The 16556-nt window shown below is 39.5% G+C and overlaps 4 protein-coding genes across 6 annotated transcripts; 1 reads left to right on the forward strand and 3 right to left on the reverse strand.

The window, feature by feature from the left end:
• Window positions 1-877: 877 nt before the first annotated feature.
• Window positions 878-3329, reverse strand: LOC104956435 (PMS1 protein homolog 1-like; the record flags this gene model as incomplete). The annotated part of the gene is made up of 4 exons (XM_010783918.1): window positions 3250-3329; window positions 2273-2416; window positions 1906-2088; window positions 878-1057 (listed from the first exon to the last, which is right to left on the reverse strand). Coding segments are annotated over exons 1-4 (561 nt in total), but the record flags the coding sequence as incomplete, so codon positions are not given.
• Window positions 3330-3609: 280 nt separating this feature from the next.
• ormdl1 (ORMDL sphingolipid biosynthesis regulator 1) lies at window positions 3610-9724 on the forward strand. Of its 3 annotated transcripts, XM_010783915.1 has the most exons (5): window positions 3613-3742; window positions 4327-4486; window positions 5010-5189; window positions 7487-7638; window positions 8663-9593. In XM_010783915.1, exons 2-5 carry the CDS (start codon window positions 4355-4357, stop codon window positions 8796-8798), a joined length of 600 nt encoding a protein of 199 aa, XP_010782217.1. In that variant the 5' UTR covers window positions 3613-3742; window positions 4327-4354; the 3' UTR covers window positions 8799-9593. The 3 variants fall into 3 exon arrangements, with proteins under 3 accessions (XP_010782218.1, XP_010782217.1, XP_010782219.1); XM_010783916.1 differs by lacking the exon at window positions 4327-4486 and having other exon boundaries at window positions 3610-3742; XM_010783917.1 differs by lacking the exon at window positions 4327-4486 and having other exon boundaries at window positions 3613-3764; window positions 8663-9724.
• adat3 (adenosine deaminase tRNA specific 3) lies at window positions 9161-15070 on the reverse strand. The gene is made up of 2 exons (XM_010783914.1): window positions 15006-15070; window positions 9161-11591 (listed from the first exon to the last, which is right to left on the reverse strand). The coding sequence occupies exons 1-2, from the start codon at window positions 15015-15017 to the stop codon at window positions 10554-10556; spliced, it is 1050 nt and encodes a 349-aa protein (XP_010782216.1). The 5' UTR covers window positions 15018-15070; the 3' UTR covers window positions 9161-10553.
• On the reverse strand, window positions 12485-15070 carry alkbh6 (alkB homolog 6). Its single transcript, XM_010783913.1, has 2 exons — window positions 15006-15070; window positions 12485-13707 (listed from the first exon to the last, which is right to left on the reverse strand). Exon 2 carries the CDS (start codon window positions 13700-13702, stop codon window positions 12998-13000), a length of 705 nt encoding a protein of 234 aa, XP_010782215.1. The 5' UTR covers window positions 13703-13707; window positions 15006-15070; the 3' UTR covers window positions 12485-12997.
• Window positions 15071-16556: the final 1486 nt, after the last annotated feature.

Raw genomic sequence — 16556 nt, forward strand, 5'->3', positions numbered from 1 at the left:
GTGGCATGCCGCAAGCGAGCGGAAGGTGCGGGGCTGTCGGCATCAGCTGGTGCTTGGCTTGCTGTTTAAAACACCTTTTTTTGTATCCATATCTCTCGCTAGAATCTTCCACCATCCAACTAACAACAACAACAACGTCAAGCCTTTGGGCTCTGACACTAAGGGCGGGCAAAGGACAAATACACATGCGTTAATCACACGTTAAAATAATTAGTGGCGTTAAAACATTTTTGCATTAACGCGTTAACTTGACAGCCCTAATATATATATATATATATAGCACCACATTGCCTCCCCAAAGCTGTAAACCTAGGGGAAACACTGGACTAACTGGTTAGTGTTCAGGGTGTGTGTTTTTCTGTAATAATATTACCTCTATCATCAATCATTCTAAGTTATCCCTTGATGGATAGTTTGGATGTTTTAAAGTGAGGAAGTATGAGGTCAGTGTTTTACCCACAGTAGATATAAGGAGAAGCCAGCATCAAATCCTATTTAACCACCCAAAAGAAAATCAATATCCCACAGCAAGATAAAGCCCCAACTATAGTGTATGCTTTAACTTACAAAAATGTATAATTCACAGCAAGTCACAGCTGTGTCAAGCTGCATTGGTTGCTTTAAATAACAGACTGATTGCAATGAATGTAGTTGATATAACAATGGAATCTTATACTTATTTGACTCTGTTATCATGTGATAATTTGCCACTCCTCACAGCAGAATAGAATAGAGTAGATACTGAAATTACCAGCCCTATGCACTCCATCCAGAATCATTTCTGAATTAAGAATCCATATTGAAGCGAAATTGGATTCGTAGAATAGTAGATCCAGAAAGATTCAAACCCAGAGTGACTCCAACTTCAGTGACCCACTCTTCTACTATTATTGTATAAAGCTGTCTTTGATTTTGGCTGCTCGCTAAAGACGGATTGAATTATTTGTGTCTTGCCTTGACCCAAGTGAGATGGCTTCTGAGAAACAATCTGTCCTGTGAAGTTCAGCGTGTACTGTGTGCTGATGTCCTCCTCCTCTGTCTTTGTGATGACAGCCACCTGAAAGGAGAAGAGTAAAATAAAACATCAGGCTGCCAACCATCACACTTTATATGCTGTAATAAACCAGGATGTATATTTAATTCCTAATAAAACTGATATGCTTAACAACCACCTTACAATTATAATATTAGAATTGACACAAAAGTGAGAATTGTGTTCAATTATTGTATGTATATGTAAAACTTGTACACATTAGAGCAATATGTATCACACATGCTGACATGCACGCACGCATGCAAGCACGCACCACTATGACAACACTGTTGTGCAATAATCTTTGCTTATGTTCAATATATATTATTCTTGGCTGCTACTTCATTACTTCAAGCTGTAACAAAACTGTTGTAAAATAACACATTCTTACAATATATTAAAAAGGCTCCATTAGGCTTTTTGGAGTTTTCCCTTTCCTGTAGCACAGAGCCAGCTAACCAATCAGAGACTGGGCTCTGGTTTCAGACAGAGGGTGAAAAGACAGGCAGTATTTTGTCGGGACACAAAATACAAATATGAACCTGAGAATGAGCATACAAGGGCCCCTTTAATGTCACTCATAGCTGCTACTTTACTTCTTTTATACGTTATACTTACTGCTTTTTGTTTATATTTTTTACCATGGGTGTGTACTGTACTTATTTGATTTATATTCATTTTATGAGCTTGCCTCTTTTTTAATATGCTAGTATCATTTTATTTGGACTTTTATATGCATTGTCCCCTTGGCTGTAACTATGTAAATGTGCTGTGCGACAAATAAACAATTTCCGATTCTAATAACACGGTCCCATTTGCCTATTCTGATCTGACTGTAATATAATACAAACATGTTGGTGAATAGTTGTCACCTCGGCCACAGCACAGATGGAGCCCAGTGCCTCTCCTCTGAAGCCGTATGTCTCCAGTCGCTCCAGGTCTTCGTGGCAAAAGATCTTTGAAGTAAAATGTGTCAGAGCCATCACAGGAGTGTCTTCAGCTTTGATTCCATGGCCGTTATCACGCATTTCTATCCGGTCCAATCCGTAGTTCTCCTGCAATGTGAAATCCAATAGTAAAATGTAAAGGGAAATCAAAATCAGTGTTGTGAGTTCTGAAGACTTAAAGAACACATTTACCTGCAGGAAAAAAAACCTATTCTCAAATGAATCTTTAAAATAGGCAATAAAACGCCAATTCACTCTTCAATCATATTTTCAAAATGAATTTCTACTGTACCAGTTTAATGTCAAGGCTTGTAGCTCCAGCATCCAGGGAATTTTCCATCAATTCTTTCACAACATTCAGCACAGAGGTGATGACCTGTGAGCTGGACAGCAGCCGTACAGTATCTGGAGGCAGCTGCTTCATGATTTTAGGAACCTGTTGAAGAAAAGTCCTGTTTCAGTGTGGTTCTTCAGCGTGCAATTGAGTCTCAACCATGGTCACAACATCAGCCAGACATTGGGGTGTTGGAGAGAAACCTTCAAACATGGATTTCCAGACACACACACACACACACACACACACACACACACACACACACACACACACACACACACACACACACACACACACACACACACACACACACACACACACACACACTGTATGTTGCACTGTTTGAGGAGCCTGAGATATTGATATATTCTAACATAGAGTCTTGATATCTAATGGCTATTTGTTTAAGATCATATCAATTATATTCTTTTTTTTTAAACAAATGAGTGCCTCGAGTTACTAAGACCTCTGAAATGACAGGCCACTGACACAAGACAATCAAGTCACTTGTATTGTATTGAAGTGAACATGTATTGCGTTACAGATTACCCATTTCCAATTAGTACTGTTAATGTTGTATTAACGTCATGACAGCAGAATGTCACCTGAAATAACGTTACCTGATAGTGGCAGTCAGTGCCAATGTCAGTTCAATCAAGTTATCTTCTTTCGGCCATGACACAATTTGGTCGGAAGAAATGTAATAATAAAGAGAAATGTAATTAAAATAATTGAATTGCGTTTAAAGTAACATTAGGTTACATTTACTTAGGTTAACCTAAGCTAATTTGACGGCTCGCGACTTACTTGAGTAGACTCGTTAGCTTAAAGATAACAACCTTATCTCGTGCCAACTTACGTGGCGACTTCACACAATTAGAACCTTAATTGAACATATTAAATAGCAAGGCAATGCAGTTTCCATAAAGACTTACTGAAGAGTTATTCTGACTGCAACCCCTGTTGAATCTTTCATAAACAACAGACATGAGCTACACGGCGGAAATGACTTGATTCCCGCCCCCTTAACTACACGCTCATTTGCTAGAAGTGACACGAGGGCGGGTTAAGTAAAATGGGATATCTCTACCCTGAGTTAAAGCTTACAGGTACAGACTTGTGCTTTTTGTAAGATTGCCTTTAAAAAATCAACCAGGCTTTAACCCTTATTTTCAACACATACAATATAAACCTTAATATAACAATTTGGTTCGTTTAACTGGTTGGGGCATAGGTGTATAAAGTTAGGGGGCGGGACACAGCCTGAGAAGTTACCCCCGCGAATCATCAACACCGCAACTACTTCCGCTCAGGTCAGTGTACGACGTGCCGTCTGCGCTGGTGAGTTGCACACATCAACAAGAAGATGAACCATTTCTCTCCATAGCAGCTTGTTTCTATAAATACCTCTACTGCTCGCTACTACCTGTAAGTTTGCAACACTGGCTGTGTGAGTGTTCAATGTTGTACTTTCAACCACATAACGTGTCTTAATGCTTCTTCTTTACGCAATGAGGCTTAACAACTTGGTTTAGATTAGTAGTGGTTTGGTCTGGGCTATGTACTGGAGACGACTGAAGGCAGTCCAAGGCAGGGGACGTCTCGTGTTTACATGTCTACATGACAGGGCAAGATAGCCATTAAAACAAAGATAACATTCAGTTCACAGTCAAGAAGAAGTTTAATCCCTTTGTTCACTCAGCTAATGGTTCAGCTATTGCTACAAAATGCGAATAGACTAAATCAGTGACAGTGGTTTAGTACCAAAGTATTATTTCTATGCAACATATACCCTCTAATGAGGCTTTTATTTTGTCTGAATTTCGGTCGTTGCCGATACTTATTTAGAAGTAATTTGTCTAATCATTGGTTATGTTATGAGATCATACATATCTACTAATTCATGTATCGACTTGAATCTCAGCTGGCTGTTATGAGCTCTAGTATCCCAAATAAGGCAGATAGCTTCATGTAATACTAGGTGAATGTGACTAAATGTTTTTTATTCACAGTAGAACATAGTGTAATCCGGCTGGTAACATGATGACATCGACAGCTGGATGTTTGCATGCACCAGGTCTCATTAGAATATGGACGAAAGTCATCATTGCCTTTGAACTTAAGTCGACCCGTTATCTGTACTCCAGTCTGCTGCTGAAAGTGTACCAGAGGGTAAAGTTCATGCAGATTGCAATGTCTGTGTTTTTTGTTATCACATTTGGACTTTCAGGGAATGCATAGCGCTACACTTGCTTTTTGGTTAAATAATTTGCATCTAAAGACAAAGGTATGACATATAGAAAATTGTGAATATTACATTTCTATTTTTCCTGCAGGAAGTGTCTATTATTATCACGTTTATTATAGAGCTCCTTAAATGTTTCAGGATTGTGGTATTTGGAGCTTGTATAACAGTTACAGTGCTTATTGTGTCAAAATCTGATTAATGAATATTACCTCAAACATTTATCTGACATTTTAAACCTTTTAGAACTTTATAAAGACCAGCAAATTAACACATTTATTTTGGGTTAAAACATTTTCACCCCATTTGTTAGCTTGACAGACATTCCCAAAATATTAGTTTTTATTATGAGGGAACTTCTTGCAATAGGTGAAGGGGAAGAAAAGACCAATACTTATGTGGCACAGAAGAGTACACTGATTTGTGAATATCTCTGTTTTCTGTTCCCAGAGCAGGATGAATGTGGGTGTGGCACACAGTGAGGTGAACCCGAACACTCGGGTCATGAACAGTCGAGGGATCTGGCTGACCTATGCTCTCGGGGTTGGAATACTTCACATTGTGCTCTTGAGCATTCCTTTCTTTAGTGTGCCGGTGGTGTGGACCCTTACGAATGTCATACACAACTTTGTAAGTCACAGTCTCACACTTTCATTGCTGCTTAGCACGCTAAAATACTACACTAGCTAATCAGGTCATTTTGAAATTGCTTTATCAATGCATCAAATGTTATTTATATAGCCCACTATCACACATTACACATGTCTCAGAGGGCTTTACAGTGTACAGCATATGACACCCTCTATCCTTAGACCCTAAAAAAAAAACTTGAACTTAAAACAACAGGGAAGATACGTAATAAACCTTAGGGAGAGCTACATAGCAGGGATCCCTCTCTGAGGATGGACAGAATGCAATATATGTATTTTGTATGGATTAGAAAAAGATAATAAAAAAAAGTCATAGACTATCCAAATTACAGAAATTATAATATATATAAAAATCAGGTTTCAGCTTCGGATTACACGTTTTTCTCTGAATTTATGAGCGAAACAGAATAGCTTTTCTCAGAATAAATATAACTGCAACTAGAGATATTTTCAGTATCAATTCATCTACTGATTATTCTCTTGATAAGTATAGTACATAATAACAACAAAATGGGGAAAAAAAGTCAGAGCTGAGTCTTGTTTTGTCCTCCCAAAATCATATTAAGAATCAGAAACAGGTTTATTGTCAAGTAGGTAACACATACGAGGAATTTGCCATGGTGTATTTGGTGCCTACAAAAACACACTTCAGGAAGATAAATTGTAAAACAAGGACCGTGAAATAAAACAGGATAAAAAACGACTGCCAGTGTTATGATGAACAACACAGTGTTTGCATAGTGTGCATTAATGTAATATTCCGTTTACCATGATAATTAAGGGATATTTTAAATAACATTTTGAATACAATAAAATTCAGTTGTAGCCTCACAAGCCGAATGAATCTTGCATGCATGCTCAGCACACAGCCTGGTGTGTGTTACCTTCTGCCTGTGCTTGTGTGAGCTTGTTGAGATTTGCTCTATTTTTTGGGAGGCTGTCCTTGTGACCTATTATGATCATTTCCCCACTCCACATCAAGAAAGAAAAATGACCATTCATTGTTACATGGCTGGCTTAAAAATAAGAAACAAAGTCCATGTGTGTGTGTGACATCAAGTAGTGCAAGCTGCAGGCAGTTTACAGGGATTGTGTATCAGCAGCCGGTACATGAGGCTATTAACAGTAGCTGCTAAGGTCAACTAAGGCTTATTGTTTGTCACACACTACAGCTGCAGTGGGCCAATTAAGACAGCATTTTAGTTGTATTACTTTCGTTTTTTACCTACAGTAGGGGCATCCAATCGATTTTTCCTGTGTTTTGAATGTATTCTCAGGCGCCCAAGCCTCAGGCAGGAGCTGGTATGTTTCTGTTGGGAGTCTTTGTGCAGCTCACTCTCAACACTCCTGCAGCAACCAAGTTATTGTTTTTATCCAAGCTAGTTTGTCAGATAAGTAAGTTGGCGTGCATTTGTTTTTGTTGAGTTTTGAGAATCTGCAACTAGAGATTTTGGTCACCATCGATCAATTTGCTGATAATTCATTCATTCAGCAATCGGTGATGTAGAACTATCTATATGGCCCTTTTCGTTTTAGTTCTAGTCATCTAAGCTATTGCCTCTCCTCTCACTCCTCTGTCTCATGCAGGCATTGGAGCCCCACAGCTGTGTCTTGGTATGACCCAGAGAGTCGATTTGGCTTGACCAAAACATTCATAAAACAAGCTCTTCATCAGATAATAACAGGACCAAGCTGATGCACAGTGTCAGAGAGCAGTATGCAATAACTCCCTTCTAGGAACAGAGCTAGCTTTGACTGGTTATCAAATGTGAAGAAAACTTCATCAGCTGTTCGTGGCTGCAGCAAATGTCTTTTAAATTCTCCAGCCATAACTTCCAATAAACGTTCATCCATTCCAGCTCTCCAGTGTTCTCCTTGTGTTCCGAGTCCTTGATCCAAAAGTTTCATTACAATTGCTACTTAACCATTTGGTGTATAACAAAAACAAACTGGAAAAATGACCTTCACAGTTTCTCAAAGTCAGAGGGAATGTATTTAAATTTCTTGTTTTGTGAGTCAAAAACCAAACACTTTTAAATATGGCAAAAAGCAGGAAATCTTAATTTGTGAATATTTAGAAAGCACTACGATCAGAAACGTAACATACTTTACACAAAAAAATCTCTGGAAACATAATTTTTTGTAATTGTGAACATAATTTCTACTCTACAATATTTTTCAAGTTTAAATGGAGACGTAGAGATGTAAACAGTGTGCTATGATATATGTTAACAGATTGTTAGCCCTACATTATCAGCCATGTTCTTGTCTCTACAGGGGATGTATGTGTTCATGCATGCAGTGAAGGGCACTCCCTTCGAGACCCCTGACCAGGGAAAAGCCAGGCTGCTCACACACTGGGAACAGCTTGACTACGGCGTGCAGTTCACCTCATCTAGAAAGTTCTTCACCATCTCCCCCATCATCCTGTATGTATTACATATAATATGGTTGTGTCTTTACACTGATTTAGAGAAAGGAAACATTTTAATATATTTATCAAATCCTGGGTCACACTGACTACCAAAAAAAAAAGAAAGCATCTATAAAAATGTTGACCATGACAACACCATTTAAGGTATAATATGCAATTTTGTATGCATTCAAATAGTTTAAACAACTAGACCTTTAATATATTTTGTACTTACCTTATCCCAAATGGTTCCAACAATTTAAAGAAATATGTAAGTTAAATCAAGGTAACGTATTTCATTTGGTCTCCTGTAACGTTGTTGTGTCCTCCGTTAATTCATTTTTAACAATACACTTTTTTAGATCCTGCAATCTTTTAACACTATGTTTAATCGGATTAAGGACTTAGTCATTGGACATAGGGATGTTAAGTCATCAGAGAAGCAAGCTGAGCTAACGTTAGCCGGGGTTCTGCTCTCAGCCTTTCAGCCCTATCTGTGTGACGAACAGCATCGGAGAAACAATGACTTTTATCATGGAACAGCTTTATTTAGTGTTTTACTGGTTTTCATCACCATGTCTGTTGGTTTTGAAGAGGAGACCTCTAAAGATAAATTAAAAGCTGCTAAAAGTCTCCCGAATGTCTGGATCTAAAGTTGTCACAAACCCAATGAGCAAACGTTAGCTCGCAATGCAGTCTGTCTGAGAAAAACACTGATTCTTAACATGAAACTGATTTATTTAGTGTTCTTATCAGTTTTAATCAGTATTGGGAAAGAGCAGACTTCAGCATATAATTGTGCAATAACTTCAGAGGTGTTGTAGTCAACGACTCCCATGATCCCACACTACTTCACGACATGTCCAAACTCTTGTCTTGTTATAGTTTTGTAGTTGTAGTTCAGAGATCCATGCATCAGGAAAATGACATTGTTCATTTTAATGCTTTTAAACAATCAGAAAACTGTGGGTTTGTCTTGCAGTTACCACTTAAGCAGGTATATTTGATTTCCTTTTTTAACCATTTGTTTTGCTCCACAGATACTTCCTGGCAAGTTTCTACACAAAGTACGACACGACACACTTCGTCATAAACACCGCCTCGCTTTTGAGCGTCCTGATCCCCAAGCTGCCACAACTACACGGAGTGAGAATCTTCGGCATCAACAAGTATTAAGTTATCATGAGCACTGTGCCTCATAGCAGCAGAAGTGACTTCATGTGTAGTGTGTGCCTCCGATGTGTGTACCGAGTCGTACAGTTTGTCGTCGTTTAGATGTATCAGATTGAGATGAAAAGTTTCAAAGGAAGGCAGGAGTAGGTTCGTAGAGGACAGGATGCCATATGCATTACTAACTTATGTGAATATTTAATGATGTATTTTTGGCCTGCATAGACCTGGGCTGGCCCAGGCATCAGTGAGGCTTTTGGTTGTTTCTTTTTTCTGCCCTCAGTTCACATGGCAACACAAACTGGGAGTAGGTCGCTAGCCACAGAGAAGCCCCAAATGTATTTTTCAAAGATGTTTACTTCCTAAGGGTGAGGGGCCGGTGGCTCGTTGTTTTATTGGTACACTCTCATTTTGTAATGGGTGTCAAACGTATTCATGCTGAGTGAAGAATGGAATCATACTCTTTATTTGCACAGTTTCCTTGGTATGTGAATCATTTGTAGCTCAATCAGAACAGGGCAGGTTGTTTTCATTGTACAGATTTATTTGTGAATATTATGTCCTGTATGTTAAAGAAGAAGTCCTGTGTTTAGAAATAAGGATATGTTGTCTAAGTGTTTACCAAGGGAGGTCTACAGTATCTCTGTGATCCACTCACATGATGTAGCTGCTTTTCTTTAGATTATGACTTTGCTTTACTATCATCAAGGCAGCTAGTTCTGCTTTGTTTGGCCATAGCCATTAGCTCTTGATGTGTCTTGTTCTTTAATCTTATTAAAATGTTTGAGCCCTCAAACTTTCTTCAAAGATTCTTCTTTAATGGCTGAGCAATGCAAGAACAAGATATCATCGGGAATGTAACAACAACTTTTTGGTACTATCAGTGCATTCTATACATGGTTTTCTTTAAAAAATAAAGTATTCACAAATTTGATGCGAGCTGTTCTGATAATAAACTTGAAGGTCAGTAGAAGGCTTCATTTTTGACCTGAGAATTAAGACTGGTAGACCTGGGTTTATCAAAAAAGCCATTTTTTTTTAATATATACATTCCACAGGATTAACATGAGAAAGCTTTGTATACAACGTCGGAATTATTTTTGAAACGCTTGGAAAGATGTTGGATTCGGTCAGATTCCACAGACAAAAAGGTCAAATGTACACACACTTGAGTCAATCGCACTGCAAACAAGGGGAGAAAAAGAGCCTCTTCAAATCCTAATGCATCAAACTACAAAACTCACAGATAGACATTTACCATTTTGCATCAGATTTAATTAAAAAAATGCTCCATATCAGATCATCTGGACCTATGCATGTCTGCACAAAGGCTTAGACAAACTACAGCAAATCTCTCAGCTTTCAGAATCACTGACTTGCTCCTTCAAACAAGCCTTTAACTCACAGGGAGGAAAGGCAGACATTTTTGGGGTTTTCTAAAACATGCCATCAATAAAACACTTAGGGCTGCACAAAAAAATATTTTATATTTTTGACCTAACTCCAATTATAATAATATGGGGATTTATCATTTTTCATTCAAAATCAGATTTTAATACATGTTTAGCCTTTGAAATATTATGTTTGATTTGAATATTGCTATAGTCCATATTGCAATACAGATTCAATTTTGATCAATTATGCAGCCCTAACAACAATAACCAAAAGATTAAAAACTTTATTTAAAGGAAATGCTGATGTAAAATGTATTCTACAGTCGACCTGTGACAGCTCCAATTGATCCAAACTTAAACTGATCCGTTAATAATCCACCTTCCTGTAAACCTCCTCTATGGATGTCAGATCCTCACACTGCTCTCCCAGCACTCCTCTGTAAACCTCAAAGTGATGGTTCAGATCTTTCTGCGTGTGGATTTTATATTTTCTCCCTAAGGCCCCGTCGGCAGAGGCTGTCCCGTAGAAGACCCGCCCTATCCGAGAGTGGACGAGTGCCATGGCACACATGATACAAGGTTCACGGGTCACGTAGAGGTCGTACCCAGTGCAGATGTATGGCAGAGAGCTGGGAGTGCTTTGAAAGGTGTCCGAGGCTGGGGGAGTAAATGTACAAGCGGGGTATTGGTCAAAATAATAACTCCCGCCGGCCTGGCCACGTGCCACGAGATCAATGCAGACCATGACTGCATGATGGAGGGGGTGGTCTCCTCTGCAGTCATGGCCCACTGCAATGACCTTCTCTGTTGATGGGTCCACCACCACGGCCCCCACCGCGTCCATCCCCAACTCACTTCCTGCTTTGGCCGCAGTCAGAGCAGACATCATGTGCGTGTGCATACTGGCCTTCTGAGGTGCAGTGAACAGCTCCCCCCTCAGGGCCACAGTCACCTGTTTGTCCTCATGGAAGGAGGTGGGCCAGTGTTTTCCCGCCTGCTCAAACTGGGGGCGGGTCAACGGGGGACGTGCAGGGATCTTAACCCGAAAAGGCTCACCTAAGGCGTCATGTTTCACTCCTGAGGGGAGCAGAGAGTCGATGCTCAGAACCTCCATGTGTGGTGCATCCCTGACAAGACACAGGAGGACCTCCGGAGGGTGGGGGCTGCCCTTCACCGTCCGCACCCTCTTGATGTGCTGAAGGCCGCTCATCGGGTACAGGCTGCTCAGCTCGCGGAGAAGTCGAGATGTCTCCTTCTTGTTGAGCACGGGTGCAGCAAACGCCTCCACCAGCTCCAGGTCTTGTGACTGCTCATCCGACAGCACAGGGTAAACTGTCCAGGAGTCAGAGCCACACTCGGAGCCTTTCCAGCGCTTCCTCTGGGGCTCCATTGTTTTGGCGCTCTCCTGTGAAATATGATTTTGCACCAGAGTGAAACAAAAGTCAGTGAATTTTCAGGACAGCACATGATGACAAAGCCTTTCAGTTGTGTGGGGACAGAAACTAAGCCTGGTCTATACAAAATGACAGCTTGAGCCCAAAAGACATTTGCATTATGAGATTTCCATAACAGAGATCAGCCAACAGGCTTTTCCAATACTGATTATAGATTACCTGCTAATTGTTTTCTAGATTAATGGTTTTGTCCATAAAATGTAAAATCGTTTTGAAAACCGTCGATCCAAATTTCTCAAAATTGTGAGGTCTTATTTATGGTTTGGCCAAAACCAAGATATTCACTTCAATATTATTTTGAAATAAAGATCAGAGAAAAGTAGATAATCTCCATATTTAAAAAAGGAGCATAAAACAAAAAAAACTGACTATAACATTAATCGTTTAACAAAACACTTGCTGGCGCAACAGTTAAGGAAGATTTTTTTGTATAACTTCAAGGATTACAATGAATTTGTAATGAATCCTATACTTTCTTGTTTTATTGTTTTTATATACATTTCTAAAGTAAAATTAAACAAAAAGTACATTGCATTTGAAGGTGTAGTTGAAATAAAGTGGATTTCTAGAAGAGCTCAAACAATACTCTATTTTTTTGTCCAACACCTGAATCAGCCATTATTCTTTAAAGAATGATTGAAATTGTCAATGCTCTGTAGTCGTGTCAGATTTTGGAGTTACCTCAAACATTGCTGTACTACATTTACTCATCTGCCAATACTTATGATATAGCGTAAATCCACCCCTTATTGAGCATGCTTGTATATCGCGGTTACACTCTTATTTGTAGCTGTTAAAATACATTTTAAAGTAAACATTTATACACAAAGCAGCACAACCAATACCAATTGTCTATCCATTTTATGCTCAAACAAGAGTTGACAAATAAATACAAAATAATTCCAGTTAGAAGACCTGAATAATTATTACAGACATTCAGCTAATGCAAATACCAAACAAAATAAAAATGTCTCTTCTTCAATAGATATTTGCAACAAAGATGCCATACACCCTCAAAGGGGCCCCATTATGCTTTTTGGGGTTTTCCATTTCCTGTTGTGTGTTATATAGGTTTTAGTGCATGTAAATGGTCTGCAAAGGCCAAAATCCCTGTGTTCCCTCCAGAGCGTGTTTAAACAATTTATAGTTGCAACTATATTGTATTGTTGCCTTTGATAATGTCGAGATTAAAATGACTGAAGCAGTGAAATTACTTGATACATTTAACAAAGCTGAAGTGATACAATACAGACAACTTATATAAAATAGAACTGATAAGCATCCTGGCTGAGAATAAACTAGATGGTGTCAGTGGCAAACACAACATATAGTACCATAGCAAATATTAGGTATTTCTTCATTTCCTCCCCAGTAAAAACTTTGCCTTCATAACTTTGGGCACGTGTCGTATGGTCAGTGACACTCTGGTGCCTCGGGTCAGTGTCTCTCCTGGCTGGGCCCCGGCAGCGGACAGGTTCAGCACCTTGTCCGTCAGCGTGTCCTGTCCCTGGGGCCGGATGCCGTGAAGGAGAAGCTGGTACATGTCCTCCTGCAGGATCAGAAGACTGCGCGGCTTCACCAGCAGGGAGAAGAGGAAGCGGCTCTCCTCCGTCTGCGGTGCATCATCCTCCCGGCTGCTGACGGGCGTGTAGAAGTCGAGCAGGGTGTGAGAGCCCAGGCTGATGGTGGTGACAGTAGGGTGGTACAGAGGGCCGTCCTCATGAGGCATAATCCCTTCCCCTTGTTTGTACTCGTTCACCAACACATGATTGGCCGTTTTCCCACTGAATGCACCAAGAGAGGAGATTTTCTCACAGTAGGTTTGGAGCCAGTCAGGAATCTTTTCTGCCAGCATGCCTTTGGGGTGTGGTAACCCTCCCCAGTTCTGAAGCCGTCTGCCTGACAGCTGCGTCCATTTAGTTTTGGGAGAGTTAAACACTCTCTGTTGAAGGTAGGACTCCTCCTCTTCCGATATGAAATCTGGGATGTAATACACTGTTGGTGGGGCCTCATTTACGACATACTGCTTCAACTCCTCCAAAATACAAGCTGGGTGTTCCATGACTCCTTTAGAAAAGTCAACATGAAATGCTTGTTAAAAGAGGGCTATTGCTAGCTAAAGCTCCCTGGTCATGGCAGAAAGTGTACAACAGCCTTGTTTAAAAAAAACGACTTTACAAAAGTCATTATTATTCACGATCTGAAAAGAAACTTACATTTCACCTAAATGCTATCAACAGGATTTCCCTCATTAATCGCAGCAGTAATATTAGGACGTAATCCGAGGAATTAAAGTGTATTTTGATAGCATTAGCAACATTCAGCTCCCCCAAACACTTTAAATATGTTTATGTCTACAGCACAATAAATACAGTAGAGACAGAATCAAACCGATTGTATGACACATTACAAATTGAAGGACACATGGAAAAGTACTGGTTTGTTCACGTACAAATTAAAGTAAGGACACATTGAATTTTTGTATATCTTAGTTTTAAAAAATGATTTTACTCAAACCCAAATTAAGTCTATTAATTCAAGTTTACCAAAAAATTGCTTAATCAGGGTTTTTGTTTCCCCCCCTATTTATTAACCCCTAAATCGCACTTGTCTGATCTCGTGAAGTCCAAGAGACATTTAAAAATGTTATGAGTTATTTCAGATATACAAATTAGAATGTTAATATGTTGCCTTCAAACAACCAGAGAAGGAAGAAGTACTTAGACTATTTACTTAATTAAAAGTAGCAATACTAATGAGTACAAATACTCAAGTAAAAGTCCTGTATTCAACATTTTGCTTAAATATAAGTGAAAAAGAATTAGCATCAAAATAGAGTACCAATTTTGCAGAATGGACCATTTTAGAACCATATATTTTTATTAATTAATGTATGTGTTCATCACTTAAATGTTGCACTTGGGAAAGGTGGGGTTTATTTGAATTATTTTATATAGGCTACAACTGGTGAGGCTTTTCTTTTTTCATTTATATTTTGTATTAATAATCTAAATCTGCAAAGTTGTTAGTAACTACATTTGTAAAATAAATGTAGTGGAGTAAAAACTACAGAATTTGCCTTCAAATTGTAGTGGAGTAAAAGTAGCATTATGTAAAAAATACTCAGTATCTAAAGTACAAGTGTACATGTCTGACTTAAGAACAGCTCTTGGGTAAATGTACTTTGTTACATTCCACCACTGTAAACACTGAGCACGGCATTTCTAATAACCGTGAACGCAGCACAGCCAACTGCTACATGGAAAAGGCTGATTTCAATTTTTAAACACGCGCAATGTTTGTTACACACGGCACACACCAGCTACCCGCACATTCCACAGTTTTAATTACAGTAAATCAACTACCTCTTCTGACATCAAAACGTTGAGGAAGCAGTCAGGAAGTCAGGAAGCAGTCAGTCAGAATCTATGCGCACGCATTTGTGCAGCCGACTAAAATGTCCCCCTAGAAAGTCATACATTTTTTGGACCTATCCTTGATTTTCTATACGATTATTCCAGTTACTAGCTATGTGTATTTATAATTTAAGTTACCGTAATAATTATATATTTTAGGTATATTGCAAATGTTTGGATTAGCGTCTGTACTTTATCAGAGGTCACAAACTCGGTGGTGCACGGAATTATTTACATGTGACACAGCCACACGCTTTAGAGTAGCAGAGACAGAAAACAGTTTTCTGCTCGGAACTCGACAAGGTTGTTGTTTTGTCTTTCTTTTGTTAATTTCCTCGAAATCTTATGTCATGCCATTGCCGTTTTTTTATGGAGAGAAATCAATGGGAAATGATGTGATGTCACTATATTTGCCCCCCTATTTTAACTCCTACAAGAGGCATAACTATGTTCCCTACGAAAGTAAAAAGGCTGCTACAGTTAAGAAACACATTGTGGGGCTGTGCTTCACTTAAAGCCCACTGCTCCAGACTGGTTTTGGGCATTGAGACAAGCTGTGATGACACTGGAGCTGCAGTTATGGATGAGACAGGGAAAATACTGGGGGAGTCTCTACACTCACAGAAAGAAGTCCATCTCAGGTGGGTGTCACATCTCCAACAGGCTTACTGCTTTAGGTTTTTTTTCAAACCCACTTAGACTTTATTGTATGGAGTCAGACAAAATAAATAAATGCAAACAGAATGTTGAGATATTTGTACTTTAGTATGTGTTGCTACTTTTCACAGGTAAATTATTTACTTTTATTCCACTTCATTAGGATTGTAGATGTGAAATATAATACCATTTTTAGTTGCACCTGGAGTAAATGCACAAGCTTGCAGTATACAAAGTCATTAAACCTAGCTGCACCCTTACCAGCTTTGATAACACTTTAATGCATCGATCATTATAATCAAAACACATCATATATATTATTCTGAAATGGGCCAATCTGCAGAATGAGTACTTTTACTGTTGGTGCTTGAAGTATTTTTTGATGCCAATACTTTTCTACTTTTACTTGAGTACTATTTTGTTTGCATGACCTTTATTTGTAACAGAGTACTTCTACACACTGATACTTCTACTTTTACTTAAGTATAAATCTGAGTACTTACTGCTTGTATCTCTTCCCTTTTGAATACTGCAGGACTGGAGGCATCATCCCCACAGTGGCCCAGCAGCTCCACAGAGAGAACATAGAGCGGGTGGTGCAGGAGGCCCTTGAGAGGAGCCACGTGGCCCCCAGCCGGCTCTCAGCTGTGGCCACCACGGTGAAGCCCGGCCTGGGCCTGAGCCTGGGCATCGGGCTGGACTTCAGTCGGAGGTTTGTGAGGCAGCACAATACGCCCTTCATCCCCATCCACCACATGGAGGCCCACGCCCTCACCGTCAGGATGCTCCAGCCGGTTCCCTTCCCCTTCCTGGTGCTGCTGGTCTCTGGAGGTCACTCACTGC

Source organism: Notothenia coriiceps, unplaced genomic scaffold, assembly GCF_000735185.1.
Source record: "Notothenia coriiceps isolate Sejong01 unplaced genomic scaffold, NC01 NC01_scaffold00026026, whole genome shotgun sequence".
Taxonomy (NCBI): Eukaryota; Metazoa; Chordata; class Actinopteri; order Perciformes; family Nototheniidae; genus Notothenia; species Notothenia coriiceps.